This window comes from Pristiophorus japonicus, chromosome 2 (genome assembly GCF_044704955.1).
Source record: "Pristiophorus japonicus isolate sPriJap1 chromosome 2, sPriJap1.hap1, whole genome shotgun sequence".
Classification (NCBI taxonomy): domain Eukaryota; kingdom Metazoa; phylum Chordata; class Chondrichthyes; family Pristiophoridae; genus Pristiophorus; species Pristiophorus japonicus.
In genome coordinates this window covers 115,752,582-115,780,504 of record NC_091978.1, presented here as the reverse complement: position 1 = coordinate 115,780,504, position 27,923 = coordinate 115,752,582, and the positions used below count along the sequence as shown (strand labels likewise).

Sequence of the window (27,923 nt, the reverse complement as noted above, 5' to 3'; positions counted from 1 at the left end):
TTTGATGATGTGCACTAAAAGTAAAACTTTGAAAATTTGAGATGAAAATTCCATGGGTCACAATCCCAACAGTTTTCCTGGGATCAAGTCTGACGGTGCCCCCAGCACTGAACCTGTAGGTAGTTTGTAGGGTTAATGTGAATAGCATGAACATGCAGGTGCAAACATCACCTCTGTTGTCCACCTGCCCCATTCCCATGGAAACGTTGGCTATGGTCCTCCCTTGACCCGCAGTCCTGCACACATCCTCCCCCCTCCTCCTGCCCCGACACCAGCAACATTCCATTCAGCTCCCTGAGGAATGGACCAATTAAAACATTTTTTTAATTCTACTCTTCGGAATTCCAGGCTACAGATTCATAGAAGCATTGTTATCTAGCAAGTTGTGCACAGCAACTGAATGAATAATGTGTTCCTGGGGGTAATGTTTGAGGAAGTGATATTGTCCAGGATGATAAGCTCATAATAAAGGATGAAACTGAGTACTGTGAGCAATGAGTAAGTGTGACCCTAGTTCCTTTAATAAGTCTCCAGGGTGCAGGTACGGCGAGGGTGACCCTGCTTATATACAGTGCTCCCAAGGGATGATGCGATCCTTTGGGATTCCAACAGGTAGGCCCTCTGGTGCTGGTGAGATACAGGTTGCCAAGGGTTAAATACATAACATTACTCCCTCGTAAAGTCAATAGTACACTTATTTACAGGGTGAGACGATCTGGGGCTTTTCGCTCCCTTGTCGATTGTCTCAGTACAAATGCAGGTGTGGGTGAGTTGCTTAGTTCTTCACTGGGCTGCTGGACAGCCGTCTTTGCCGTCTGCTGGGGATGGTGAGTTTGGCTTTGTGGTCAACCATGATGTCGATTGCCACTTGTGTGTTTGTTGCAGGGTCAAAGTTGGTGGTGTCCTCTTCGGGTTGCTCGTAGCTGTTAGTGAACCGCAATTTGATTTGGTCCAAATGCTTTCTGCACGTTAGTCCATTGGTCAATTCGACCTGAAACACCCTACTCCCTTTTTGGCTATGACCGTGCCAGCGAGCCATTTGGGACCATGTCCATAATTGAGTACAAACACAGGATCATTGAACTCAATATCACGTGACAAATTTGCTCAGTCATGGTACATACTTTGTTGATGCCGCCTGCCCTCAGCGTGATCATGGAGATCAGGGACCCCAGTGAGCGAGTGGGGTCTGGTGCTTTAGCTTAGCAGCACTCGGGACAGCCGGGTCTGCAGGGAGCCTTCCGACACACGTTTCAAACTTTGCTTGATGGTCTGAACTGCCCGTTCTGCCTGGCCGTTGGATGCGGGCTTGAACGGGGCAGATGTGACGTTCTTGATCCCATTGTGGGTGATGAATTCCTTAAATTCAGCACTGGTGCCCATTGTTGCTTATCAGGACATCAGGCAGGCCGTATGTGGCAAACATGGCTCGTAGGCTTTCGATGGTGGCAGTGGATGTGCTTACAGACATTATTACACATTCAATCCATTTTGAATAAGCATCCACAACAACCAAAACCATTTTGCCTAGACATGGGCCTGCATAGTCAACGTGGATCCTCGACCACGGGGTTTGGAGGGCCACGACCACAAACTTAGCGGTGCTCTCTGGGTGCATTGCTCAGTTCAGAGCAAGTGTTGCACTGGCGCACGCATGACTCTAAATCTGAGTCGATGCTGGGCCACCACACAAGGGATCTGGCTATGGCTTTCATTATTACAATGCCTGGGTGGGTCTGTATAGGTCACGAATGAACATTTCTCTGCCTTTCTTGGGCAAGACCACGCGATTACCCCACAAAAGACAATCCACCTGAAAGGATATTTCGTCTTTGCACGTGTGGAACGGCTTAATCGCCTCTTGCATCTCAACTGGGACGCTGGACCAGCTCCCATGGAGAACACAGTTTTTTTTTACCAGGGACAGTAAAGGGTCCAGGCACTGATCTGGCAGATCGTAACAGGTGACTTTTCGTTTTCGAATGCATCCATCACCATTGGCAAGTCTGCAGGCTGTGCCATTTCCACCCTGGTGGTGGGCAATGGTAGCAGACTGAGAGCATCAGCGCAGTTTTCTGTGCCCGGTCTGTGACAGATTACATAGTTGTATGCCGACAGCGTGAGCGCCCATCTTTGGATGCGGGCAGAGGCATTGGTGTTAATCCCTTTGCTCTCTGAGAATAGCGATATAAGCGGCTTATGGTCAGTTTCAAGCTCAAACTTGAGACCAAACAAATACTGGTGCATTTTTTTCACCCCGTAAACGCCAGAGCTTCTTTTTCAATCATGCTGTAGGCGCCTTTGGCCTTGGACAGACTCCTGGATGCCGTATGATGACGCATTGCAAGCTAGCATTAATCGTTTACATGGGTTATACAGAACAAGAAGTTTGTTTGAACATAACAGATCTCTGGCTTTCTCAAAGGCAGCCTCATGCGAATTCCCCCATACCCAGTCCTTTCCCTTGTGCTGTAGCACATGTAGGGGTTCTAGCAAGGTGCTTAACCTGGGTAGGAAATTACCGAAATAGTTGAGTCCCAGGAACGACTGCAGCTCCGTCACGTTCTCTGAGCTCGGCGCATTCTTGATGGCCTCCGTCTTAGCGTAGGTGGGTCTGATGCCGTCTGCTGCAAGTCTTCTTCCCAAGAACTTGACCTCCGGCGCCAGGAAAACACACTTCGAGCGTTTCAACCTGAGTCCCACACGAACTAACCGATTAAGAACCTCTTCCAGGTTCTTCAAGTGTTCGATGGTGTCCCGACCTGCAACCAGTATGTCGTCCTGGAAAACCATGGTGCGAGGAGCCGACTTTAGCAGGCTCTCCATTTTCTGTTGAAAAATTGCCGCGGCCGACCGAATCCCAAACGGCCATCTGTTATAGATGAACGGACCTTTGTGCGTGTTGATGCAGGTGAGGCCTTTAGAAGATTCCTCCAGCTCCTGCGTCATGTAGGCTGAGGTCAGGTCCAACTTGGTAAACGTCTTCCCTCCAGCCAGGGTCGCAAATAGGTCATCTGCCTTGGGTAGCGAGTACTGGTCCTGTAGCGAAAAACAGTTAATCGTTACTTTATAGTCCTCACAAATTCTGACCGTGCCATCACCTTTGAGTACCAGGACAATCGGACTGGCCCACTCATTGAATTCCACCGGCGCGATGATGCCTTCTTGCTGCAGCCTGTCCAGCTCAATTTCCACTTTCTTTTGCATCATATACAGTACCGCCTGTGCCTTTTGGTGGATGGGTCACGTACTGTGAATCAAATGGATCTGCACTCTCGCCCCTGAGAAGTTTCCAATGCCTGGCTCAAATAACAATGGAAATCTGCTCAGAACCTGGGCGCATGAGGCATCGTTGAAGGACGAAAGCGCTCGGATGACGTCCCAGTTCCAGCGGATTTTTCCCAGCTAGCTTCTGCCAAACAGAGTGGGGCCATCCCCTGTCACGATCCATAGTGGGAGTTCGTGCACTGCTCCATCATAGGAGACTTTGACTTCTGCACTGCTAATTACAGGGATCAGTTCTTTGGTGTAAGTTCTTAGCTTGGTGTGAATGGGGCTGAGCTTTGGCCTATGTGCCTTGTTGCACCACAGCCTGTTGAAGGCCTATTTGCTCATTATGGACTGACTTGCACCCGTGTCCAGTTCCATGGATACTGGAATTCTGTTCAGTTCAACTTTCAACATTATTGGTAAACATTAATGGCGAAGGTGTGTACCCTGTACACTTCTGCCTCCTCGTTTCGAGTCTCCAATTCAGCCTGATCCACCGTGGATCGATCTTCCTCTGCAACGTGGTAGTTTGCAAGGTTTGCAGCTCGCCTGCAATGGTGTCTTATTATTCTGCAGTCGTTGCACGCATAGTGCTTGAAGCGGCATTGATGGGCCCAATGATCACCTCCACAGCACCAACAAGGTGTTAACTGCCTCGCGTTAACGATTGATGGCGGACTCTGGGTCATCTGAGGGCATTCAGCATCCGGCGTGTACGTTCTGCCATGTATATTCCTGCTCAAAAACGACGTTACTTTGTGCACAATACTGGCCGAAACCTCTTTATACTGCGAAATTTGTTTGGTGTTGCCGCTGGTGGACATAAATGCCTGGGCTATCGTTATGGATTTGCTCAGATTCAGTATTTCAACAGTCAATAGTTTGCGAAGGATTACCTCATGGCTAATGCCAAGCACAAAAAAGTCTCTCAGTATTTGTTCTAGGAATCCATCAAATTTGCAATGTCCTGCGAGGCGCCTTAGTTTGGCGACATAACTCGCCACTTCCTGGCCCTCCAACCGTTGACACGTGTAGAACCAATACCTTGCCATCAAAACTCTTTCCTTAGGATTTAGGTGCTCCTGGACCAGCATACACAATTCTTCATAGAATTTGGTTGTTGGTTTTACCGGAGCTAAAAGATTCTTCATGAGGCCATAGGTTGTTGCCCCACAGATCGCCCTTCGTTTGGCAGCATTCTTGTCTCCTTCCAGCTCATTGGTCTCGAAGTATTGGTCGAGTCTCTCCATGAAGGTCTCCCCATCGTCCCCTTCTGAGAATTCTCCAGGATGCCAACTGTTCTTTGCATTTTTGCGCGGTTGTTCATTATCTCGTCGCCAATTGATAAGCTCATAATAAAGGATGAAACTGAGTACTGTGAGCAATGAGTAAGTGTGACCTTGGGACTCCAACAGGTAGGCCCTCTGGTGGTGGTGTGATACAGGTTGCCAAGGGTTAAATACATAACACAGGTCTCTAGAGGTTAGATCTTGACTTTGTGCAATAGTGTAAATCGGGTGTTAGCGTGTTGGCAGCGCATTACATATTTCCCGATTAATGTCAACGGATATAAAAGTCGGGGGAGATGTGAAATTGGCTGCTCACTCAATATCATCAATTTTACACTATCGCACAAAGTCAAGATCTACTCCCAGGAGTCTCCCTGCCTTTCTTCACAAAGTGAAATGAGTTCTTTTACATCCATCTAAACAGGTAAGAAAGGCCTCAGTTCAACATTTCATCTGATTTCAATGTTTCATGACCAATGGAGAGAAGCTGCTGTTAAAACTAACAGGGTATTGGGATGTATTAATAGAACCATTCAGTATAAGTCAAAGGACACCATTTTTTCACTGTACAGGTCGCTGGTTAGACTGCCTCTGGAGTACTGTGCCCAGTTTTGGTCCCCACATATGGTGGGTGATATAGTAGCCTTAGAAAATGTCTAGACAAGAGCTATGAGAATGATTTATTGCTTTAAAAAACCTTAGCTACATAGATAGGGCTTAAGGCCCTTGTCTATTTATTTTAGAGCAACGTTGACTCAGAGGCAACCTGATAGAGGTCTATAAACTAATGAAAGGCATGGATAGCATGCTATTGATAGATTATTGCAGTTTAACAGATTGGGGAGGACCAGGGGACCCGAGTTTAAACTATATAAGAGTGGGAATAAACTGGCTGTTCGGCAGTTCTTTTCCCAGAGAGTAATGAGCCTCTGGAATGTGTTGCCGGCTGGTGTGGTTGGTGTTGATTCTCTCTATGCCTTCAAGAGGGAGCTGAACCAGATCTTGACTGGGGTAGAGGTTGCATCACATGAAAGATAAGTGTCTTTATAGATAACACTTGATCCATGTGATTCCATGGACTGGTTTCAATCACCTCAGGGAGAGGAAATTTTCAGAGTATTTTTTTACCTTATTGGCCCTGGATTTTTCTCTACTTTTTTTTGCCTCTCCCAAGACATTACATGGCTGCGGGAGGGGTTAGGATGTATCTAGTCATGATGCTCCGGGCCTCATGAGTGTGTGAGTTATGGACCAGCTGGTCTTTTGCTGCCCATCAATTTCATATGTTTATAAAGATGACACATTCAACAATGCCGAGCTCCCTCAGCACTCTCTCAGATTGCAGTTTCAAATCCTGGAGCAGGATATGAACCATAATTCAGAGATGAGTGCAACTAACTCAGTCAAGTTGACACTTCAAATCAATAAAACACAAGATACAAGCATTTATTTATTGCAGTACAAAAAGAGTTTAATTTTTATGCTTGAAAATGTGCAAGTTTTTTTTAACTATTTAAACAAAGCACCGAAAAGTATTTGGCCAGTTCAACAATACTTTGGTTATAAGCATATGAAAACTACATTATTTTAAATCTTATTGCATGACTTGTTGGAGCTTTTAGCAAGAGATAGGGTACAAGCTCCTGTTTTGAAATTCTAATGACAGCATATTAACTTAAGGAAATCTCAATAAATGTGAATTTAAATTGGAAAGCCTTTTTTTTGTTGCGAAAGCTACAGCAATCCACAAAGGACAAACAATGCGTAAAACTTAATATAATCGAAATATTTTGTCGTAAGATTCAAGTTGTTATTCCCTGAATCCACTTAATATAACTCTCTGTGATCCTTGTATAAATGCCAGGCTTTGTACGAAGTCCACAGCTATGCCCATAAGATACAATTCCTCTGAGCTCTTTCTTACATATCAGTGGTCCACCTGAGTCTCCCTGAAATAACAAGAAAAATAGGTTATTCTAAAACTACAGGACACACTTTAGCACTTGTGTTTTGATAAACCCGCTAAATGTTTTAATGCATAAGAGTTATTAAGCATTTATAACTTGATATTCCTGGAAATTGAGAATGTCATGTATTCAACTATCATTGTAACCCATGTATAAGCTGACCTAAGTTGTACACCTTGTGACCACAGGGAGCGAACTTGTGGGAGACACTCCTAACCTGGACTTTCCGGTATAAAAGGGGAAACTCCACCCACCTCCATCACTTGAGGTCTTGGTGATAAAGGTGACTGGTCACAGAGTGACCTTCTCTCAAATATGGGCCTCGTGTGCATTTATACTGTATAGTAAGGACATATCATTGGCGACGAGAAACTGGGATTTAAACCACACGAGCATGGCCACTAGCAGCACAGACGAGAGGTACTGTGTTGGTGATGATTGGAACAACTTTATTGAGAGACTACAGCAAAGTTTTGTCACTAAGGAATAATTGGGACAGGATTCGGCCGACAAACGCAGGGCTCATCTCCTGACAGTTTGTGGATCCAGAACGTACTCCCTGATGAAGGACCTTCTAGCGCCAGAGAAGCCGGCGGACAAGACGTTCGAAGAGCTCAGTAAGTTGATCAGGGAACACCTTAAACCGGCGAGCAGCATGCACATGGCGAGACACCGGTTTTACACGCACCGGCGGCGAGAAGGGCAAAGCGTTCTAGACTTCGTGGCAGATCTCCGGCGACTGGCGAGCCTATGTAAGTTCCCAGATGCATGCAGAGCGGAGATGCTGCAAGACTTTTTTATTGAGGGCATCGGGCACGCTGGGGTTTTCAGGAAATTGATTGAGACCAAAGACTTGACCTTGGAAGCGATGGCTCTGATAGCCCAAACATTTATCTCAAGGGAGGAAGAGACCAGAATGATGTATGATAAAAGTCTTGGCTCAAATGCAGCAAAGACCAGGGAGTCAACATTGTTAACGTGGTACACAGTTCTCTCGGCAGACAAGGGCAATCGGACATGCCCCAGCATGCAGTCGAACCCAAAGGGGGAATTCAACAGAGACAATGGCTAGCTGAACGGCAATTCATGCCATCGCAATGGACAATGTGGCCAGTAATGGGGCCATCAACACCTGTTAATGGTGCGTTTAAGGACAGTTACAGAGACAGTCAGAGACGATCAACTGGTCATGGAACTTTTGTTTCGAACAACGGGGCCTCCAGCTCATGCTGGAGGTGTGAAGGCAAACACCCAGCCAGAGCTTGCAGGTATCAGCAATATACTTGCAGAAACTGCAACGTCAGCAGTCACTTGGTGCGTATGTGCAGGAAGCCTGCAGCCAGGTTGATGTTCGAGGATGATGGGCCCGATGTAAGCCCTACGAGGCCAAATGAATAATGGGGAAATCGCTGTAAGCTGAAGTTCAGTGAGTTCATGTGGAGCACATATACATTTCATATACCAGGACGCCACCGATAATGATGAAAGTGCTCCTCAATGGTATCCCAGTATTAATGGAGCTAGACACGGGGGCCAGCCAGTCCCTGATGAGTATCAAACAGTTCGAAAGGTTGTGGGTGTTCAAGGCCAGGAGGCCAAAATTTAAATTATTGCCGATTGACACACAGCTATGGACATATACAAAGGAGATCATTCCGGTGCTCGGCAGCGCCACGGTAGTCGTGACCCACAAAGATTCGGAGAACAAGTTGCCACTCTGGGTTGTCCCAGGGGGGATCCCGCACTACTGGGGAGGAGTTGGCTTGCTGTCATGAACTTGAAATGGGGCGATGTCAATGCAATTTCTTCTGTGGAGCGAGTATCATGCTCACAGGTCCTGGACAAATTTGACTCATTATTTCAACCCAGCATCGGCACTTTCATGGGGGCCAAGGTAATGATTTACATAAACCCGGACGCCAGGCCAGTACACCACAAGGCCAGAGCGGTGCCATACGTGATGCGGGAAAAGATACAATGCGAATTGGACCGCCTGCTGAGGGAAGGCATTATCTCGCCAGTCGAATTCACTGACTGGGCGAGCCCGATCGTGCCGGTGCTCAAGGCGGATGGGTCGGTCAGGATATGTGGTGATTACAAGGCCACCGTCAATCGGATGTCACTCCAAGACCAGTACCCGCTACCGAGAGCGGAGGACCTCTTTGCAACGCTATCCGGTGGCAAACTTTTTTCAAAATTGGACCTGACCTCAGCTTACATGACCCTGGAGCTGGCGATTGAGTCAAAGAAGCTGACCACCATCACGACACACAAGGGGTTGTTTGAGTATAACAGATGTCTGTTCGGGATTCGTTCGGCCACCGGGATCTTTCAGTGAAATATAGAAAGCCTCCTCAAATCGATTCCAAGGACGGTGGTTTTTCAAGACGACATCCTCATCACGGGTTGCGATACTGAAGAACACCTCCACAACCTGGAGGAGGTGCTACGCAAACTGGACCGGGTAGGTCTGCGACTGAAAAAGGCGAAGTGCGTCTTTAGAGGTAGAATTCCTGGGGAGGAGGGTAGCAGCAGACGGGATCAGACCTACTGCGTCCAAAACGGAAGCTATCCAGAGAGCATCCAGACCCCGTAACACGACGGAGCTGCGTTCGTTCTTGGGGCTCCTGAACCATTTTGGTAACTTTCTTCCCAAATTGAGCAGGCTGTTAGAGCAGCTACACGTGCTCCAATGCAAAGGTCGTGATTGGTTCTGGGGGGACAGCCAGGAAAGGGCTTTTGATAGAGCACGCAATTTGTTATGCTCCAACAAACTGTTAACATTATTTGACCCGTGTGAGAAACTTGTTTTAAAGTGCGATGCGTTGTCCTATGGGGTCGGGTGTGTGTTGCAGCATGTGAATGCCAATGGTCAGTTACAGACGGTAGCTTATGCCTCCAGAAGTCTGTCCCAGGCAGAAAGGAGCTATGGGATGGTAGAAAAGGAAGCACTAGCATGTGTATATGCAGTAAAAAAAATGCACCAGTACCTGTTTGGCAGGAAGTTTGAACTGGAGACAGATCACAAACCCCTAATGTCCCTTTTGGCCAACAACAAGGCCATAAATGCGTATGCATCGGCCCACATATAGAGGTGGGCACTTACATTAGCCGCCTATGACTACACAATTCGGCACAGATCGGGCACTGAAAAGTGCGCCGATGCACTCAGCAGGCTCCCACTAGCCACCACTGAGGGGGCAACTGAGCATGATGCTGAGATGGTCATGTATATTTAAGCTTTCGAAAGCGAAGGCTCACCTGTGATACCCCGTCAGATTAAAGTCTGGACAAATAAAGACCCGCTACTGTCTTTAGTTAAGAAATGTGCCTGAATGGGTACTGGGCAGCCACGTATGGGGCATGCCCTGCGGAATTTAAACCGTTTCATAGGCGCAAGGATGAACTCTCGATTCAGGCCGATTGCCTACTGTGGGGAAACCGAGTAGTCATGCCCCAGATGGGCAGAGAGGTATTTATCAGAGAACTTCACAAATAAGCACCAGGGCATTGTCATGATGAAGGCAATTGCCAGGTCACATGTTTGGTGGCCAGTGATAGATGCAGACCTGGAACTTTGTGTTCGCAGGTACAACACGTGTGCTCAGCTGGGCAACGCACCCAGGGAAGCCCCCCTTAGCCCCTGGTCCTGGCCCGCCAAGCCATGGTCACGCATCCATGTGGACTACGCAGGTCCTTTCATGGGAAAAATGTTTTTGGTTGTAGTAGACGCCTACTCCAAATGTATTGAGTGTGCCATTTTAAATTCAAGCACACCCTCTGCCACGGTAGAAAGTCTACGGGCAATGTTCGCTGTCCATGGTCCACTGGACATCTTGGTCAGCGACAATGACCCGTGCTATACAAGCACTGAATTCCAGGACTTCATGGCAGGCAATGGAATCAGCCATGTCAGAACGGCACCGTTCAAGTCGGTCTCAAACGGCCAGGCGGAACGAGCAGTGCAGATAATCAAACAGGGGATGCTCAGAATCCAAGGGGGTTCCCTACAAAGCCGCTTATTATGCCTCCTGTTGGCCAATAGATCCCGACCACACTCGCTCACAGGGGTTCCACCCGCAGAGCTGCTAATGAAAAGGACGCTCAAAACCAGGTTATCCCTTATACACCCCACCATGAAAGAAATTGTTGAGAGGAGGCGTCAGTCACAATGTGACTACCATGACAGGAATGCGAGGGCGCGATGTATTGATGTCAATGACCCTGTTTTTTGTCCTTAATTACGCTGCAGGGCCCAAATGGCTTACAGTCACTAATTTTGCCAAAGAGGGGAATAGGGTTTTGGTAGTTAAACTTACTAATGGACAAATCTGCCGCAAACACATGGATCAAACTAAAAGGAGGTTCAGCAACCCCATAGAAGAAGCAGAGGAAGAACACGACATAGAGCTTATTCCACCACAGGTGACCAAACACCGGAACCAAGTGGAGGAGAGCCCAGTCACTATGGGCAGTCCGGACAGGCCTGAGGCACCGCAAACAGCAGACACTCAGGCCAGCGCCCAACAACCGGAGCTCCAACTCAGGCGCTCAACAAGGGAGCGTAAACCACCAGAGAGACTTAACCTGTGATCCCAATAAGACTTTGGGGGGGAGGTGATGTCATGTATTCAACTATCATTGTAACCCATGTATAAGCTGACCTAAGTTGTACACCTTGTGACCACAGGGGGCAAACTTGTGGGAGACACTCCTAACCTGGACTTTCTGGTATAAAAGGGGAAGCTCCACCCACCGTCTGTCTCTTGAGGTCTTAGTAATAAAGGTAACTGGTCACAGAGTGATCTTCTCTCAAGTATGGACCTTGTGTGCATTTATATTGTATAGTAAGGACATATCACATTCAAAGTGGGAAATCCTGAGCCTGTTAAATTACTGCGGACCTGTTAAGTTACTGCGGGCCTTTACAAACTGCAGCAGAAACACCAGATTTTCCACCCACCAAAAGGTGATCTACCAATCACAGGTAAATTCCATGCTCGGAGCTTGCCTACATTATATTAATTAGGCTGATCCCAGAAAGAAATTCACACTAATGGTAGGCTAATCCTCTCCTGCAATGTCTGACCAGAAGATCTATGCGCAAATTTACCTAGACCATTATTGAATATATCGGCCATGATATTCCTCTCTACTGTGCTAGAATACTACTCGGATTCATTGCACCCACAGTGCACTGTACTTGACTTACCCTGAACCTGCCCAGCCTCGCAGGTTCAGGTCATTAGCATGGCTCCAAAATATTCCCTGAAGAAATCTGTTCCTTGGTGCAAGGAGCCTGTGCTGACAATTTGGGTTAGATAGCCTCACTGCAGTGGCAATGGTCATCGTCTTCAGGGCCTTCAAGTTGTTGGCCAAAAACAACCCGAGGATCTAATGGGAAGAAAAGGCCACTTTTTTGGCCACCTTGCCCTTGTTGTCTGCCCCCGTTAGATCCTCCGATCTGCGCGGCCATCTGCCACAAAGGCTAGTGACAGTCTCTTTGGTTGCCCTTCAAAATAGGAATACAACCGAGGTTCACCATATTGAGGAAATTGAGGCAGGAAGCACTGATGGCCTTTTCCCTTCGTTTCCATGTTAAAAATAAATTTCTGGGCCTGTTGTAGGTGCATGCTCTGCACTCTCTTCTTCGGGGGAAGTAGTGAAAATCCCGGTGTAAAAAATAGATAGGACCAGGGGCTGGATTCCCCCTTGTGGCAGTGTTCCTGCAGGGTAGGACTTCTATGCTGACACTGCTACAATCTAGTTATGGGACCTCTGCTGCAGCACAAGAAAAATTGGACGAGGATTTAAAGGGGCAGATGCGCCCTGAAATCTGAAATTTTCATCCCTTCAAGGCCTTGCTCCTCCCAATCTCTGTAATCACATCCACTGGCATGGGCTCGATGGGCTGAATGGACACTTTCTGTACTGCAACCATTCGATGATTCTAACCTCACCTCCCTCCACCCCTTCCCCTCGACTCTGTCTTACTCCGACACTGACCTCTGGCATCCCCCACCCCTTTTTCCCCACTATTGGCACTGTGCCTTCAGTTGTCTAAGTAGTAGGCCAGGTGGATAAGATGATTAAGAAGGCATACGAAATGCTGACCAAGATATTGGCCAAGATATAGAATACAAGAGCAGGGAGGTTATGCTTAAATAGTATAATACTCTGTTTCGGCCACAGCTGGGGTACTGCGTGCAATTCTGGTCGCTGTATTATAGGAAGGGCGTGATTGCACTGGAGAGGGTACAGAGGAGATTTACTAGGATGCTGCCTGGAATGGAGGATCTTAGCTATGAGGACAGATTGGATAGGCTGGGTTTGTTCTCATTGGAACAGAGGAGGCTGAGAGGAGACCTTATTGAGGTGTACAAAATTTTGAGGGGCCTGGGTATAGTGGATAGCAAGGGCCTATTTCCTTTGGTGGAGGGCATAGTTTTAAGGTGGTTGGTGGAAGGTTCAGAGGGGATTTGAGGAGAGGCTTCTTCACGCAGAGGGTTGTGGGGGTCTCGAACTCACTGCCTGGAAGGGTGGTGGATGCAGAAACCCTCACCACATTTAAAAGGTGCTTGGATGGGCACTTGAAGTGCTGTAACCTGCAGAGTTACGTACCTAGAGCTGGTAAATGGACCTCTTGTTGACTGACGCAGATACGATGGTAAGTACTGCAGGGAATCGAATACGGCCAGGGTGATCCCCTGAACTAGTTTTGATTGTGTGGATGGGTTGGAGAGGAATTTTCCCAGATTTTTTTTCACCAAATGGCCTGGGTTTCTATTTGGTTTTGTTTTTGCCTCTCCCAGGAGATCAAATGGCTCTGGCTGGGGTGGAGTGTAGAATGTTTCGATGCAAGGGATGTCACAGTTGTGTGGGACAAACTGGTTGGGCTGGGTGCTCTTTACCTTTCCTCCATTGTTCATTGTTCATAGGTTTATTTGTAACCTTCAGGGCTGCTGACCGAGGGTCATGTGCCTCTTTGTCGGCCGGTGCGGACACAATGGGCCGAAATGGCCTCCTTCTGTGCTGTGGATTTCTATGTTTCTATATTTCTATGTCTAGGCCCTATGCTGTAGCATTTTCTCCCTAAACCCCTCTGCCTTTCTACCTCTCTTTCCTCCTTGAAGACCCTCCTTAAAATCCTTCTCTTTTACCAAGCTTTTAGTCACCCCTTCTTAATATCTTCTTCTTTGGCTCGACATCCATATTTGTCTGACTACGCTTCTGTGAAGCGTCTCAGGACATCTTTCTACATTAAAGACGCTATATAAATGCAAGTTATTGCTACTGTTGAAACTCCAGTTCCTGCTGTCATCGATCTCCATCCCTTTTACCTCTCCTTTTTATCTGGGAATTAGATGTTTTCCACGCATTATGGGAGAGGTACAATGGACCCATAAAGATGACACGATAGGAGATTTATATTTCCTTATTCATGATGTATTGACACCCCTACAACAGAGAATTTAACTGCATCATAATAACTAAATATGTGAATAGATTAACTATATGGGGCTAGAACCTCGACTTTTGTGCTTATCGCCCAAAAATGGGCGTTATTTCCGGCGTGGGTGTTAAAAAAGGATTTTCTGATCACCGGCTTCTCGCCCATTCTCAAAGTATTATGCTCATAATAAAGGATGAAACTATGCGCTATAACCAATGAGTAAGTGTGACCTTAGCTCCTTTAATTAGACTCCAGAGTGCAGGTACCGCGTGGGTGGCCTACTTATATACAGTGCTCCCAAGGGATGCTGGGATCCCTTGGGTCTCCAACAGGTAGGCCCTCGGGTGGTGGTGTGATACAGGTTGCCAAGGGTTAAATACTTAACATCACTTCCTCGTAAAGTCAATAGTACACTTATTTACAGGGTGAGATAATCTGGGGCTTTTCGCTCCCTTGTCGATTGTCTCGGTACAAATGCGGGTGTGGGTGAGTTGATTGGTTCTTCACTGGGCTGCTGGGCAGCTGGCCTTACCGGGCTGCTGGGGATGGTGAGTTCTGCTTTGTGGTCAACCATGATGTCGATTGCCACTTGTGTGTGTGTTGCAGGTCAAAGTTGGTGGTGTCCTCTTCGGGTTGCTCGTAGCTGTTACTGAACCGCAATTTGATTTGGTCCATTGGCCAATTTGACCTGAAACATCCTACTCCCTTTTTGGCTATGACTGTGCCAGCGAGCCATTTGGAACCATGTCCATAATTGAGTACAAACACAGGATCATTGACCTCAATATCACGTGACAAGTTTGCGCGATCATGGTACATGCTTTGTTGATGCCGCCTGCCCTCGACGTGATCACAGAGATCAGGGTGGACAAGAGAGAGCCTTGTTTTGAGCGCCCATTTCATGAGCAGCTCAGCTGGGGGAACCCCAGTGAGCGAGTGGGGTCTGGTGCGGTAGCTGAGCAGAACACGGGACAGTCGGGTCTGCAGGGAGCCTTCTGATACGCGTTTCAAGCTTTGCTTGATGATCTGAACTGCCCGTTCTGCCTGGCTGTTGGATGCGGGCTTGAACGGGGCAGATGTGATGTTGTTGATCCCATTGCAGGTCATGAATTCCTTGAATTCAGCACTGGTGAAACACGGCCCATTGTCGCTGACTAGGACATCAGGCAGGCCGTGTGTTGCAAACATGGCTCGTAGACTTTCGATGCTGGTGGTGGACGTGCTTACAGACATTATTGCACATTCAATCCATTTTGAATAAGCAGCCACAACAACCAAGAACATTTTGCCTAGAAATGGGCCCACATAGTCCACGTGGATCCTCGACCATGGCTGGGTGCATTGCTCAGCTGAGATCAAGTGTTGCACTGGCGCACGCATGACTCTAAACCTGAGTCGATGCCAGGCCACCACACATGGGATCTGGCTATGGTTTTCATCATTACAATGACTGGGTGGGTGCTGTGTAGGTCACGTATGAACATTTCTCTGCCTTTCTTGGTCAAGACCACGTGATTACCCCACAAAAGACAGTCCGCCTGCAAGGACATTTCGTCTTTGCGCCTGTGGAACGGCTTAATCTCTTCCTGCATCTCCGCTGGGACGTTGGACCAGCTCCCATGGAGGACACAGTTTTTTTACGAGGGACAGTAAATGATCCTGACTGGTCCAGGTCCTGATCTGGCGGGCCGTAACGGGTGACTTTTCGTTTTCGAATGCATCCATCACCATGAGCAAGTCTGCAGGCTGTGTCATTTCCATCCCGGTAGTGGGCACTGGTAGCCGACTGAGAGCATCAGCGCAATTCTCTGTGACCGGTCTGTGGCAGATTACATAGTTGTATGCTGACAGTGTGAGCGCCCATCTTTGGATGCGGGCAGAGGCATTGGTATCAATCCCTTTGATCTCTGAGAATAGCGATATGAGCGGCTTATTGTCAGTTTCAAGCTCAAACTTGAGACCAAACAAACACTGGTGCATTTTTTTCACCCCGTAAACGCACACCAGAGCTTCTTTTTCAATCATGCTGTAGATCCTTTCGGCCTTGGACAGACTCCTGGATGTAAGCGACTGGTTGCAAAATCCCCGATTCGTTAGCCTGCTGTAACACACACCCGACCCCGTATGACGACGCATCGTAAGCTAGCACTAATCGTTTACATGGGTTAGACAGAACAAGCAGTTTGTTTGAACATAACAGATTTCTGGCTTTCTCAAAGGCAGCCTCTTGTGAATTCTTCCATACCCAGTCGTTTCCCTTGTGCAGTCGCACATGTAGGGGTTCTAGCAAGGTGCTTAACCCAGGTAGGAAATTACTGAAATAGTTGAGGAGTCCCAGGAACGACTGCAGCTTCATCACATTCTGTGGTCTTGGCGTGTTCTTGATGGCCTCCGTCTTGGCGTCAGTGGGCCTGATGCCGTCTGCTGCGATTCTTCTTCCTAAGAACTCGACCTCTGGCGCCAGGAAAACACACTTCGAGCGTTTCAACCTGAGTTCCACGCGATCTAGCCGACTTAGAACCCTTTCCAGATTCTTCAAGTGTTCGATGGTGTCCCGACCTGTGACCAGTATGTCATCCTGGAAAACCACGGTGCCTGTAACCGACTTTAGCAGGCTCTCCATGTTCCATTGGAAAATTGCCGCGGCCGACCGAATCCCAAACGGGCATCTGTTATAGATGAATAGACCTTTGTGCGTGTTGATGCAGGTGAGGCCTTTGGAAGATTCCTCCAGCTCTTGCTTCATGTAGGCCGATGTCAGGTCAAACTTAGTGAAAGTCTTTCCTCCAGCCAAGGTCGCAAATAGGTCATCTGCCTTGGGTAGCGGGTACTGGTCCTGTAGCGAAAAACGGTTAATCGTTACTTTAAAGTCACCACAAATTCTGACCGTGCCGTCACCTTTGAGTACCGGGACAATTGGATTGGCCTACTCATTGAATTCTACTGGTGTGATGATGCCTTCTCGCTGCAGCCTGTCCAGCTCAATTTCCACTTTCTCTTGCATCATATATGGTACCGCCCATGCTTTGTCATGTACCGGGAACCAAATGGATCTGCACTTTTGCCCCTGAGAAACTTCCAATGCCTGGCTCGAACAACGATGGGAATCTGCTCAGAACCTGGGCACATGAGGCGTCATCGACGGACGAAAGCGCTCGGATGTCGTCCCAGTTCCAACGGATTTTTCCCAGCCAGCTTCTGCCGAACAGTGTCGGGACATCCCCAGGCACGATCTATAGTGGGAGTTTGTGCACTGCTCCATCATAGGAGACTGACTTCTGCGCTGCCAATTACAGGGATCAGTTCTTCGGTGTAAGTTCTTAACTTGGTGTGAATGGGGCTGAGCTTGGGCCTGTGTGCCTTGTTGCACCACAGCCTGTCAAAGGCCTTTTTGCTCATTATGGACTGACTCGCACCCGTGTCCAGTTCCATGGATACTGGAATTCCGTTCAGTTCAACTTGTAACGTTATTGCTGGACATTTCGTGGTGAAGGTGTGTATCCCGTACACTTCTGCCTCCTCGGTTAGAGTCTCTAGTTCAGCCTGATCCACCGTGGATTGATCTTCCTCTGCAATGTGGTGGTTTGCAGGGTTTGCAGCTCACCTGCACATTCAAAGGGGGTGTCCCATTGATCTGTAGCCGTTGCACGCATAGTGCTTGAAGCGGCATTGATGGGCTCGATGATCACCTCCACAACGCCAACAAGCTGTTAACTGCCTCGCATTAACGATTGATGGTAGACTCTGGGTCATCTGAGGTCGTGCAGCAGCCGGCGTGCATGTTCTGCCATGTATATTGTTGCTCGAAAACGATGTTACTTTGTGCACAGTACAGGCTGAAACCTCTTTATGCTGCAAAATTTGTTTGGTATTATCGCTGGTGGAAATAAATGCCTGGGCTATCGTTATGGCTTTGCTCAGATTCGGTGTTTAAACAGTCAATAGTTTGTGAAGGATTACCTCATGGCCAATGCCAAGCATAAAAAAGTCTCTCAGCATTTGTTCAAGTAATCCATCAAATTCGCAATGTCCTGCAAGGCACCTTAGTTCGGTGACGTAGCTCGCCACTTCCTGGCCCTCCAACCGTTGACACGTGTAGAACCGATACCTCGCCATCAAACCGCTTTTGTTAGGATTTAGGTGCTCCCGGACCAGCGTACACAATTCTTCATAGGATTTGGTTGTTGATTTTACTGGAGCTAGAAGATTCTTCATGAGGCCATAGGCCGTTGCCCCACAGACGGTAAGGAGGATCGCCCTTCGTTTGGCAGCATTCTTGTCACTTTCCAGCTCATTGACCACGAAGTATTGGTTGAATCTCTCCATGAAGGCCTCCCAATCGTCCCCTTCTGAGCAGGATACCAACTGTTCTTTGCATTTTCGCGCGGTTGTTCGTTACCTCGTCGCCAATTATTACGCTAATAATAAAGGATGAAACTGAGTACTGTAAGCAATGAGTAAGTGTGACCTTAGCTCCTTTAATTAGACTCCAGAGTACAGGTACAGCGTGGGTGGACTGCTTATATACAGTGCTCCCAAGGGATGCTGGGATCCCTTGGGACTCCAACAGGGAGGCCCTCTGGTGGTGGTGTGATACAGGTTGCCAAGGGTTAAATACATAACACAAAGCACCTAATCTCCATTTTTGAAAATGGGCGTTATCGCGAACGATAAAAAATGGGCGGTTGCATAAAATTTTTTTGACCTTCTGCCGTAAAGTGTGGCCGTCCTTAGCAATGGCATGGCAATGCTCGATTCCCACGATTCATGAAGTCAAGGATCATCATGACATGCGCAGAAGAGGAGACAGAGAGAGAGGGAGCTCAGAGGGACTGAAAGCGTGTGTGGCTGTGGTGTGTGCTTGTCTGGCTGTTGTGGGAGGCACGAGGGAGATTCACCAGCAGCAAAAAGCCTACTAAGCACCAAGAACATAGTTGGCACTGAGATTTTGTCCAGCAAATAAGATATAACATGGAAGGGATAGACGAGGCCCTGGAGCTGGTAGCCAGGAACACTGGTGGCAGAGGGCACCGCATTGCACCCCGAGGTGATGCACCCCCATTGCCAACCGCACATGAGAGCCAGCAGCAACATCTTGCTTCTGGCTCGGAGCACGTTCCCACCTCGGGACCGTCCTCTCCCGTATCCGGCAAGCAGTGCTTCGGCCGTCACCCCCCTCACCCGCCCCCCCGCCACCCCGCCAATAAAGTATCACCTGAGGACCTCCTCGGCCAGGTGGTTTGGAGTCAGGAGGGGAAGGGGAAGGGGTGGAGGTGGGGAGGAGAAGCGGGGTGGGGGGGGAAAAGGTTGGTTTGCACAGAAATACTGATGATTTCAGACTAATGTTCGGTTTAAATGTTTTTTATTTAACAAAATCTTGTAGCACATTGGCTCAGTTGGCTGCACCATTACACGCAGGTGAATCCTTAACTTCAAAGGGTATAATCACACTTAACTTCAATCAACTTAAACTTTAACTGTCACCAAGGTGATGCCCACCATTGATGTATGACCTGCACACCCAGCAGTGTGTCAGCCTTGTAAATAACACCAATGTTCTTTCAGGCAAAGCGATCATTGATGAGCTCCTGACTTAAGGCTCTTGCAGCTATCATGCCACCATGGGCCCTTTCATGCGCTCTACAGGGGGGCGGGGGCATGGCTTCAGCATCAGCCTGATTGTGTGGCCCGAAGTCAGCGTCCACTTCCACGGCCTCCTCTTCCTCTCTCTCCTGAGGTGGACCATCACACCCTTCTGGCAATTCTTGTCCCCTTCTGATAGCTAGGTTGTGTATCATGGAGCACACCACCACGAGCCAAGTTGTGTAGCATGGAGCACACCACGAATTGAGCTACCTGCTTAGGGTGGTATTGGAGCTCACTTCTTGAGTGGTCCAGGCATCTAAAGCACTGCTAAAGCTCCAATGGTTTTTGCCACGATATTGCAAGTTGCTCTGTGGCTCTCGTTGTATCGCCTCTCGGCCTCGGTGTGCGTGTCACTCAGGGGGGTCATCAGCCAGGTGGCGAGGCCATATCCTTTGTCACCAAGCATCCAGCATTGACCTTGTGGCTCATTGTTAAACAAGTCAGATACAATGCTCTCACACAGGATGTGAGCATCATGGATGCTGCCCAGAAATTGAGCATTCGCTGCCAGTATAATTTGCTGGTGGTCGACAACCAGTTGAACATTCAGGGAGTGGAATCCATTGTGGTTCCTGAAAACCTCAGCTTCCTGAAAAGATGCCCGCATCACAATATTGCTCCCCGCACCTTGGGAAGTTTGCAATTCTGGAGAATCATAAAGCCTTCTCACTCTGTGCCTCCCTGGTCATAGGGAAGCTGATCAAGTCCCTCCTGCATGCGTACAGGGCTTCAGTGACCTGTCTGAAGCAGCGATGTGTGGCATGCTGAGAAAGTCTGCAAATGTCGCCAGCTGTGGCCTGAAAAGAACCCGAGGTGTAGAACGACAGTGCCGCGGTGACTTTGACCTCGACGGACAGTGCAGTACTGATGGTGCTGGCAGGATGCAGATCTCCCCTTATCAACTGTCATACCTCAGTGATAACCTCTTTGTGGAAGCACAGTCTCCGAAGGCAGGTGGTGTCAGGCAAGTCGAGGTAAGAATGCTTCTCCTTGTACTTGCGGGGGGTGTAACGTCTGGTCCTCCTCATCAGTCTGTCACGTCTTACATTGGGCACATAATGCAGTGGAGCGTTCCTTCAGCGAGGTTGAGTCTGCTGCATGTATTTGGTCACCAAGAGAGGGTGAGAAAGGACAGGCCCCATTGCAGTAGCTCTCTGTTTTCTACTGATCGCTCACAAACAAGGAATGTCACGACAAAGACATCTCTTCAATTCCAATCGTTCACTGTCTGCTCAAGATGTTTTTACAGATGTTCACATCAACTCAATGACCTGCAGAGTACATCCAGACTCCGCCGAGGTTGAAGCACAGCAGCCTTTTAAAGGATGCGACATGTGATCTAGAACATGGCGTCCATAACGCTGTGATTAGTTCCGGTTAGTTCCACTTTTTGTGGGCGTTTATTTGGGTGAGCGATATTGTGGGCGATATATGTGTGAGGTGGTGAAATTGACGCTGGGCGATCTCCATGGCCACTAGTTTGGGTAAATATGCTCTTTACAACAAAAAAAAGTGGGCGGGCGTTAATATTGAATCCGTTAAATCTGTGCGGAAAGTAACGCTGGGCAATATTATGGGTGTTGAATTCGCCCATTCTGCTGATTCCGCCCCAAAAATGTGGGCGGGCAGTAATATCTTTTCTCAGCGTTAAGTACATGGGGAAAGTCACGCTTGGCGATAAGTTTCCGAAAAATGCCCACCAGTTTACATTTTGAGCCAAAATGGCCGATATGTGGACGTTGTACGTCATTTCAGCGGTAAATAGGCGATAAGTGGGCATTAAGCATGCAAAAAAAGTGGAGGTTCCAGCCCATGAACCCTTTTTTATAGCTCCTCAATTTTGACCATAAAGCACGAAATACATTTTATACAGCACTTTGCTAGCTAAAATAACCAATTCTGATTGTTCTGCTCAGATATTGCAACATTTTTTTTACACAATCCAACTTACATTGCACGCATCTTTTCCACCTTTTTTGTCACCAGCACAGAGCATATTCATGGTTATTTCAGGCTTTCTGTTGTAATAATTCTGACTGTTGCATGTTTTTCTGTTTATGATGGTTACGTTTACTTCCTTAAGACTGTCAGATAGTTTGTTTGACTTTACATTTGTCGTTCCCCATCCTACAACCGTGCAGACAGTTCCATCTTTCACATCCAAGCCTTTTTTGGGCAGAGGCAGGAGCTTCACAAACTTGTCAAGTTTTGCCTCAGAATGCAGCTGTAATAAGTAAATGCAATTGCATTGTCTTCTTCCATATAGCAAGAATCTCTCAAATGTATTATTTACTTTACATATCGTTAAATATGACATGAAAAAATGCTGGAAGCACACAGCAATTCAGTTAACAGCGATGGAGGGATCAGACAAGTTAATGTTTCAGGATCCTTCAGTAGAACCAGAGGATATTATAAATGAACAGCATTTCAAAATGAACAGAACAAAGGGAAGGGGACAGAAAATACACATGTGTGCATGTTTCTTTCCATCTGCCTTTCCTTTGTTCAGATCATTTTCAAATCCATCTATAAGATGCACTGCAGCAACTTGCCAAGGCTTTTTCGGCAGCATCTCCCAAACCCATGACCTCTAGCACCGAGAAGGACAAGGGCAGCAGGCGCAAGGGAGCAGCGTCACCTGCAACTTCCCCTCCATGTTACACACCATCTTAACTTGGAAATATATCACTGTTCCTTCATCGTCGCTGGATCAAAATCCTGAAACTCCCTCCCTAACAGCACTTTGGGAGTACCTTCACCACAAGGACTGCAGCGGCTCACCACCACCTTCTCAAGAGCAATTAGGGAATGGGCAATAAATACTGGCCTTGCCAGCGACGCCCATATCCCAGAATGAATAAAAATAAAAATCCACCTGTTCTGTTCCCTCCACAGATGCTGCCTATATTGCTGAATGCTTCTGGCATTTTCTGTTAATTTTTCAGTTTTCCACCATCTACGGTTCTTTGCTTTTTGTTTATATTCTTAAATAAATTGGCTTTTTTTTGCAGATTATAAGAATTATAACAACTTGTATACCATACTTTTTCTGCATAGAAACATTGGCCCCAAGTTTCCACATGATTTGCTCCTGATTTTTAGGAGCAACTGGTGTAGAACTGAGTATCTTAGAAATCGGAATTCTCCACATTTAGTTTTCTGCAGTTCTAGTCAGGTAGAACAGTTTCACTTTGGAACTGAATTTTTTTTTCAAAAGGGGGCGTGTCCGGCCACTGACGCCTGATTTGAAAGTTTCCACAGTGAAAACGTACTCCAAACTAACTTAGAATGGAGCAAGTGAAGATTTTTGTACGCTTGAAAAAACCTTGTCTACACTTTAAAAAATCAGGCACAGGTTACAAATTAGGCTTCGGGAACGAGGTGGGGGGGGGGGAGGGGGGGGGAGGGAAGTCATTAAATTCTACAATCAATCCTTAGTTATACTTATACAAATATTATACAAATAAATCCAACCTGAATAAAAATTTATAAGCATCTAATCTGTCCAATCCCGTCAGAATGTTATATGTTTCTATGAGGTCCCCTCTCATTCTTCTAAATTCCAGTGAATATAAGCCCAGTCGATCCAGTCTTTCTCATATGTCAGTCCTGCCATCCCAGGAATCAGTCTGGTGAACCTTCGCTGCACTCCCTCAATTGCAAGAATGTCCTTCCTCAGATTAGGAGACCAAAACTGTACACATTCAAGGTGTGGCCTCACCAAGGCCCTGTACAACTGCAGTAAGACCTCCCTGCTCCCTATACTCAAATCCTCTCGCTATGAAGGCCAACATGCCATTTACCTTATTCACTGCCTGCTGTATCTGCATGCCAACTTTCAATGACTGATATACCATGACAAGCAGGTCTCATTGCACCTCCCTTTTTCTTAATCTGTCACCATTCAGATAATATTCTGCCTTCCTGTTTTTGCCACCAAAGTAAATAACCTCACATTTATCTACATTATACTGCATCTGCCATTCATTTGCCCACTCACCAAACCTGTCCAAGTCCCCCTGCAGCCTCTTGGCATCCTCCTCACAGCTCACACTGCCACCCAGCTTAGTGCCATCTGCACCTCCGGTTCAGTTTTTCCTAACTCTTTATAAATATTAAAATGAAACTTTGGCAGATTAATTTACCTTCACTGCTGTAAATATTTATCTTTGAAGGGATACAATCTTATGAAACCTTCCCCCCCTCCCCCCTCGCCCCTCCCTTGTGATTACAAAACTTTGTGTGATCTATCCAAGGGTTTGCTCATGAGTACAACTTAAAGAAGTCCAATTTTTTACATGTGCTTTATGCCTGGGAGACATTTATTTCTGGGCGCAAAGCAAAGGAAAAAGGGGCAGAGACCTGTGACTCTGGGGTCTCCAACCAATTTGCATTGCCAGGGATTTCCTTGGGATCCCTCTAATGTGGTGAAGTGCTTGCACCCACAGCAGGCAGAATCATGGAAGAGCTATGTAACTGGGGTGGGACTCCAAGAATTGGAGGATCTGAGAGGAGCAAGTAACAAGGACATGGCGGGCCTAAAAAGGTAAGTACACACCTTTTGTTGGATCCTGCACTGGAGCTTCAGGGCTGGGGCCTTCTGGCTACTGCAGCCAACAGCCATTATAGCAAAAAAGGCTTCAGTTTTGAGTTAACTTTTTTAGTAAAACTGAAAAATCAGAGGGATTTTGAATGGCTAGATCAGAATAAAATTATGATGCGATATGGCAAGCAGCATACAGGATTGATTTAAACATGTAAATACGCATTGGAAATTAATTTGAATGGTAACATCTAATGCAAGTAATCAGCATGTGGGAAAAAAAGAGAAGCAATTGTGACTTTGGACTCTTATGTAACTAGGCACACTATACAATGAAATATTATGAACTCAAGTAGGAGATGGAATAAATGGATTGAAAATTATCTTTTGGTTCGACAACTGAGTTTAGATGGGTGTATAGTTTATTCTATTTGTGCGAGTGCATATGGAAATAATTAATTAAAAATTACATACTTGGAGCAGCATGATGTCATTTTCTTTGCTTTTCTTGTCAAAGCAAGGATGAGGGAATTTCTGCTTCACCTTGATTACTTGCTGTGATGCCTCTTTCTTTCTCAGTGAATCAGTTCCAAGTACCACCTCAACTTGGTGGTATTTAAAATCGCTATACATGATAGTAAAAGATGTGAAGAAGACATATTAGGTACATAATCAGTTTAATACATTATTCACTTTAAAATGTTTTTATAAAATCCCAGAGCCTTTTGAAATGGATTTCAAATTATTTCAATTGCAGAACATACCAAACTCATTGCGAAGAATTTAATTAATTCATGTTTATAATCCTCATAAATATGAAAATGCAAATGTATGGTACCCTTCCATAATAATGGTTTCTCTTGGGATGGCTAGAAGCCTACTAATTTATATAATTATATTATGACACATATGGCCACTCCCATTTCTACAACACGCCATCAATAGCACACTGAATACCCAGGGCTGGACAGATCTGACAGCTGCCATTAGACTAGACATCCATCGATCAGTGGGTCTGCAGATCCAGGGCCCAGTGGAATGGTGGTGATTGGAGTAGTTGTGTCCGATACTTCTGTCTCTCAGTCCCTCAGAATACTATGGCTATATATGGTGGTGGGCAGGACCAGCCTGCCCAGGAGCTCCCTCCAGAGATGCAGCCAGCAGCGGCTCACTGTCAGGAGCCAACTTAAATGAGTCAAGAGTTAATTAGTCTCATAACCCTTTAGTACAACAGGAGCAGCCGTCTACCTCCCACTACAGGCCCTCAGAGAGAACTTCGACGCAGCACAGGGACAGGAGATAGGAAGGCACGGTTAGGCACGAGGTGGAAGCACAGTGCTAAGAAAGAGTAGGAGTTCTTATAATTTAGACACAAATATTATTTTTCTGTAAATAAAATAAATGTTTTGTTTGGAATACACTGTGCAGGTATCTTGTGCTTTGCTACTTATGATCATGACAATCTTTCAAGAAATGGAGCCCTCATTTGTTGTGGCATTTTTTACTCAGGTAGAACTTCATGGCAAAGTCCTGTTGTGCCAAAGAGGTCTGCTATGGTGACATTTGGAAGGATGGATAGGGGAAGGTAAGGCTGCGATGCTGCCACTGCAGTTGATCAGTCAATGAAGATGTCCTGCAGTATCTGCCCTCCAGCAGCAGCGCTGAGGACAATGCCGGGTTTGCATCATAGACAAGCTGGACATTCTAGGAATGGCATCACTTCCTATTCACATATGACAGTGACTGCTCAGTTGGCACCTTCAGTGCCACGTACATGTCATTATGGTACCCTGCCCCCTGAGGAATCAGGCTATCCTATAGAAGGACAGCACAGGCACATTATTCTATAATTCTAAGTCCCTGGCTCTATGCCTCTGCTGCGTGGGGATGATGCTCACATGGAGGAAATTGGCTGCTCTATGAAAGAGGGTGTCCATCACCTGTGTGATACATACCCTCACAGCTCCTTGGCACAGGCTACCTGGAAGGATGTGAAGCTGTAAAAAGAAGGCTGCTGTAACTTTAATTGCCATGGACAGGCAGTTGTGGCAGTGGAGTGAGTCTGCAAATCCCCGTGATGATGTTAACAGAGATCTCCAATGGCACAGAGCGGGCTGCCCATGGGGAAAGCCATCCCTTCACCAAGGTCCCTTTTTTGGCAGTTAACAAAGCGCGCAAGTTTCAAAAGACATTCAGTACTCAAAAGGGTTAATCTGCACCATTTTATTTCAGTGAAGTGAAGGAAAGGGTTAAAGGAAATTCCTCAGAAACCTACAATCAGTAAGTGAAGTTGGTGCCCTCTTTAGCTCACCAGCTCCTCACTTACACTTGTCTGAATTATTGGGGGAGCCGTTAATTGTTTTGGGTATCAAGTTACATTGATTGCATGGGTGATGTAAATCCAGGAATCTTCCACGTACTTGAACAGTGCAGCTATGCAAATGAGCCCTTAGGGGCTTTGACGGGTGTAAGGTGTGCACTGTTAAAAAGATCAAGGAAACTTACATTTAGCACAATAACGGTGTAAATATACCCAAATACACTAAAACCCAGATATCCTTGATCTTTTCAGCCCAATAACAGCATAACATCAGTGTAAATGCTGAAGACAATGAGGAAATTCAGGGCTTATGAGAAATGCCAACAATAGACTGCCAGACAGAAGATGCAAACCACTTATAGATCACCAAAGTTGTGAACACCTTGACTGATGGCATCATAGGGAAAAGATACAAAACAGTAAACTACTCAAAGAATGGTTCATACACATACATACAGTCATTGTAACTTACAGATTGCAGTGTGCTGCAGTCAATATCCAGGCTGGCTTGATTAATACTCCTCCACACTCATGCTTTTTATTAACCTGGATTGATGCCATGTAAGGTTTGGAATGAGTTCGAACATCTTTACCCCCAATGATTTCCACGCAGTCATCTTAAAAAGCAAATAGAGAGACGATATTGCCTGTGAGCAGAGGTTTGACTCTGAAATAGAGAATACTACAAGTGATAAAATATATTGGGTCAGATCAGAAACACTACTTGTTTAAATATTTGGTGGACTCTGAAGGCTAGAAATTGGAGTTGCACTTGAAATTTGGCACTCGACCTCGGGGCCAAAATTCAGGCCCTCCAGAAAGCTGGCGCAGCTACCTTTTTCTAGATGTTTTTACCATTGGGTCTGACGAGGCAGACTCTTGATCCATTTTCACCTTTTTGACAATTTTTTTGGAGCGGACCGGAAGGCAGTCATATTTGGGGCAGATGTGCGGTGGCAAGTGCTGGCGAGAAGGAGTCTCTGCCACTGTCACTCAGCGACGGAGCAGTGTTGACGTCAGTGCAAGTGTGTGTCACCACATCTCTCCCCTCATTTAAAGGGGAGAGAAGCAGTGAATTTTTAGGTTTGGCCACTGGGCCACCAGGGAGGGTTTCGGCCGGCCTGTTGGCCGAAGAAGGACACCCAGATCCCTTTGTACATCGACACTTCCCAAGCTATCACCATTTAAATAATATTTTGTCTTTATGTTTTTCCTACCAAAGTGGATAATTTCACATTTATTCACATTATACTGCATCTGCCATGTGTTTGCCCACTCACTCAACCTATCTAAATCGCCTTGCAGCATCTTTGCATCCTCCTCTCAACTCACAATTCCACCTAGTTTTGTGTTGTCAGCAAACTTGGAAATATTACATTTGGTTTCCACATCTAAATCATTTTGTGAATAACTGGGGCCCAGGCACTGATCC

At 46.7% G+C, this 27,923-nt stretch overlaps 1 protein-coding gene across 1 annotated transcript; it reads right to left on the bottom strand.

Annotated features, from left to right (window-relative positions):
• Positions 1 to 6,102: 6,102 nt before the first annotated feature.
• LOC139231662 (granzyme K-like) lies at positions 6,103 to 27,090 on the bottom strand. The gene is made up of 4 exons (XM_070862524.1): positions 26,964 to 27,090; positions 24,646 to 24,796; positions 21,577 to 21,849; positions 6,103 to 6,508 (listed from the first exon to the last, which is right to left on the bottom strand). Exons 1-4 carry the CDS (start codon positions 27,050 to 27,052, stop codon positions 6,362 to 6,364), a joined length of 660 nt encoding a protein of 219 aa, XP_070718625.1. The 5' UTR covers positions 27,053 to 27,090; the 3' UTR covers positions 6,103 to 6,361.
• Between the last annotated feature and the right edge of the window lie 833 nt (positions 27,091 to 27,923).

Coding starts and splice junctions, on each gene's coding strand:
- LOC139231662 (XM_070862524.1), bottom strand. CDS start 27,052: ATGGCATCAATCCAGGTTAATAAAAAGCATGAGTGTGGAGGAGTATTA. Junction 24,797..26,963: donor ACTGCAGCACACTGCAATCT/GTAAGTTACAAT, acceptor TATCATGTATAG/CGATTTTAAATACCACCAAG. Junction 6,509..21,576: donor GTGGAAAAGATGCGTGCAAT/GTAAGTTGGATT, acceptor TTGTTATTTCAG/GGAGACTCAGGTGGACCACT.